We start from the raw sequence: 3,524 nt of genomic DNA on the forward strand, positions 1-3,524 counted from the left end.
GTAAAAAGCAATGGTGCTGGTGCCACATAAAAAGCACTGGTGATGGTTCCACGTAAAAAAGCACTGGTGCTGGTGCCACATAAAAAGCAATGGGGCTGGTGCTACATATAAGGCACCCAGTACACTCTGTATCATGGTTGGCATTAAGAAGGACATAAAAACTGTAGAAACCAAGCCAAAACAGACTATGGAACCTGGTTCAGCTCTGCAGTCTATCAGATCCTGGCCTTGCCAGCTCTTGACAAACTGTCCAACCAATGCCAACCTAGAAAAAGGATGTTAAATGATGATGGTGATGATGATCATCATCATGACTATCATCATCATCATCTTCAAATTGCAAAAACTTGAAAAAGAAAAGCAGCTTTAGTATCAAAATTAGAATTTCAAGACTAAAACAAAGAAGGAAAGATTGGATGCAAGCAGTATTGTTGTTCTAATTGCAATCTAGAGTTGTCAAAAAATGAAACCAATATGTTATGCAAATGTAATACATATTAAAGTAATTAGCTGTTTTAAATTCAGTAAAGGGAGATGGAATGAATATGTCTCTCATTGATCATTAACTACAAAGATATTGGGTATTGGTTTTTACTTGTGATTGATCTTATCTTAATTCTATGTTACTTGGTCTTAATTAAGAGACTGATTAACAACACACATTCTGTATTCTTTATCTTACAGGTCTGGTATCGAGTTATCCAGATTGTCATTAACAGAGATGATGTACAAGGATATGCTGCCAAGACAGTCTTTGAAGTAAGGAATCTTTTAATTATTCTTTGTGTTTTTGATCTTTTCGTTGTTTCTGTCATTGGACTGCAGCCTTTCTAGGACCCTTTCTGGAAGTGTTTCAATCGAACAAATTGACCCCAATATTTAGGTTTTATCATTGATAAAATAAGTACCAAACTTAACGGTTTTTTTTGCTGAATCCCTAAGCTCTAAGGATGTAAACATAAACAAACCAACACCTTTCGTCAAGCAGTGAGGGAACAAACGCCAACAGAGATGCATATACACCAGGGGCAAATGTCTTCTACTATAGCCCCAGGCCAACCAAAGCTTTGTGAATGGATTCAACTCATGGTACATATGGATTGGAGGTCACAGGATCAACAGGCATAGATTGCTTAAAGACAGACAAAAGCCTTGTGAGTGACTTGACTGGACCAAATTAAAATATATGTATGCATATGTGTGTGTTTTTATGTACCCTCATCTTGACATCATGTGATGGTTGTAAACAAACACCAGTGTCATAGAAGTGGGGTGGTTCATTTCCAGTCTTCTGTAGAAAACATATCTGGTCGTTGGGAAATATTACCTTGCTTGGATACAGGTGAAGGTCAGCTGCAAGAAGAGATTCTGGTCACAGAATATCTGCCTCAACAAATTCTGTCTGCCCCATGCAAGCATGAAAAAGTGGACGTTAAATGATGATGAAGCTATTGTGGGTGAGTTGAAGTCAAATAAAAGGGTAAAGGGTAAAGACCCCCTTCAGTCATAAATGACCATGGGGTTGCACCTAGAAAAGTTCCCCTCTAAGGCACAAGTCCGGGCAAGGTTGTTTATGGAAGACCAGCAGTTGTCCATGCATACCAGCCTCCCCTCTGCATGTCACTGACGTTATCCTTGGGAAAGACAAAGGGGCCGATACAGCTTGGCACCAGTGATGTTGCAACTCATTTCTACGGCTGAGTGAACTGGAGCAATGTAAAATAAAGTGTCTTGCTCAAGAACACAACACACAGCTTGGTCCAGATATTGAACTCACTACTTCATGACTGTGAGCCTGATGCTCTAACCACTGAGCTATGCACTTTCACTGAAGTCAAATAATTCAATTGGAAAATAACCATATCTCACCTGTGCAGGTGTAAAATTTAAACGTTTGAAAGAGATTTTGACTCGGTTATGTTAAGGTGCCATTATTGCAAATAAAATGTTGAGTGCAGAATTGGTGACCTTGCTTTTTGTCTTTTACTTGGATTGTGGCCATGCTGGAGCACCACCTTAAAGAGGTTTAGTTGAATAAATTGACCCCAGTACTTATTTTGTATTTAGCTTGGTGCTTATTCTATCAATATCTATTGCTGAACTGCTAAGTTACAGGGATGTAAACAAACTGACAACAGTTGTCAAGTGATGGTGGGAGACAAACACAGAAACACATGCATAAATATATATACATGTATGTATAAATGATGGATTCTCTCGTCGAAGACTGCATATGAGTGTTCAGTTTTTTGCTGAATGCTCTGCACAAAGGATTTGTTTATAGGGATCAAATGCTTATGCTGTACATTAGCTCCCTCCCTTCATCAAATCAATGTTGCCTGATCAGGGGCACAAGTGTCCCATATGGGCTTCTTTCAGTTTCTTATTTCTTTATTGCCCATAAGGGGCTACACACAGAGGATACAAACAAGGACAGACAAACGGATTGAGTCGATTATATCGACCCCAGTGCGTAACTGATACTTAATTTATTGACCCCGAAAGGATGAAAGGCAAAGTCGACCTCGGCGGAATTTGAACTCGGGACGTAGCGGCAGACGAAATACCGTTAAGCCTTTCGCCCAGCGTGCTAATGTTTCTTATTTCTTTACTGCCCACAAGGGGCTACACACAGAGGGGACAAACAAGGACAGACAAACGGATTAAGTCGATTATATCGACCCCAGTGCGTAACTGGTACTTAATTTATTGACCCCGAAAGGATGAAAGGCAAAGTCGACCTCGGCGGAATTTGAACTCGGAACGTAGTGGCAAACGAAATACCATTAAGCATTTTGCCCGGCGGGCTAACGATTCTGCCAGCTCACCGCCTTCTTTCAGTTTCTGTCTACCAAATCCACTCACGAGGTTTCGGTCTTGTATGAAACCAGTCACTGGTGCAAAAAAAGGCTGTGGACCTCTTCCCTGGGTGACACCGTTTCTTCAACTTTTTCATGAATTAAAATAATGATTGTGATGTTTCTGCCATTGATAATAATGTTGAAGATTGCAAATGAAAACAACCCATTTGTTATATTTCAGTTCTGACTTACCGAACTGATGGTCTTTGATTGATTTTCTTCTCTTTCGTTGTAGGCTCTACAAGCTCCTGCCTGTCATGAAAACATGGTCAAAGTTGGAGGTTATATTCTGGGCGAGTTTGGCAACCTTATTGCTGGTGACCCAAGATCAAGGTAAACTACTTTTGCTGCCATCAGTCTCTGTTTCTCTGTTGACATTTTCAAATGAGAAGTTTTTAAGATTTTGCTAATGGACCCTCCTGTGGAGCAACCGGTTTTCTCTGCAATGAAAAATATGCCCTTTAAAATGACTTGCTTTGAAAGACCTTTTGGTTTGATCATTTGTTATTCATTATCTTTAGTTGGTTAATTTGTTGCATGCACACATGTGCGTGTAATTTTTTGTATATATATGTATATATATATATATATATATAATATATATAACTCAGAGTAACAGTTTTTTTGTTATATTTCTGCTGCTTTTAAATAAAGTATATATAT

At 39.1% G+C, this 3,524-nt stretch overlaps 1 protein-coding gene across 1 annotated transcript in view; it reads left to right on the top strand.

Annotated features, from left to right (window-relative positions):
- The window catches only part of LOC106884155 (AP-2 complex subunit alpha-2), a gene marked incomplete at its 5' end in the record, with an annotated part of 47,803 nt that overhangs the window by 27,391 nt on the left and 16,888 nt on the right, over positions 1-3,524 (top strand). The window contains 2 exons of the mRNA XM_052969456.1: positions 685-759; positions 3,097-3,194. Coding sequence (XP_052825416.1) covers positions 685-759; positions 3,097-3,194 — 173 coding nt within the window. The remainder of the gene's footprint in view (positions 1-684; positions 760-3,096; positions 3,195-3,524) is intronic.

The sequence above is a fragment of the Octopus bimaculoides genome, chromosome 7 (assembly GCF_001194135.2).
Source record: "Octopus bimaculoides isolate UCB-OBI-ISO-001 chromosome 7, ASM119413v2, whole genome shotgun sequence".
Taxonomy (NCBI): Eukaryota; Metazoa; Mollusca; class Cephalopoda; order Octopoda; family Octopodidae; genus Octopus; species Octopus bimaculoides.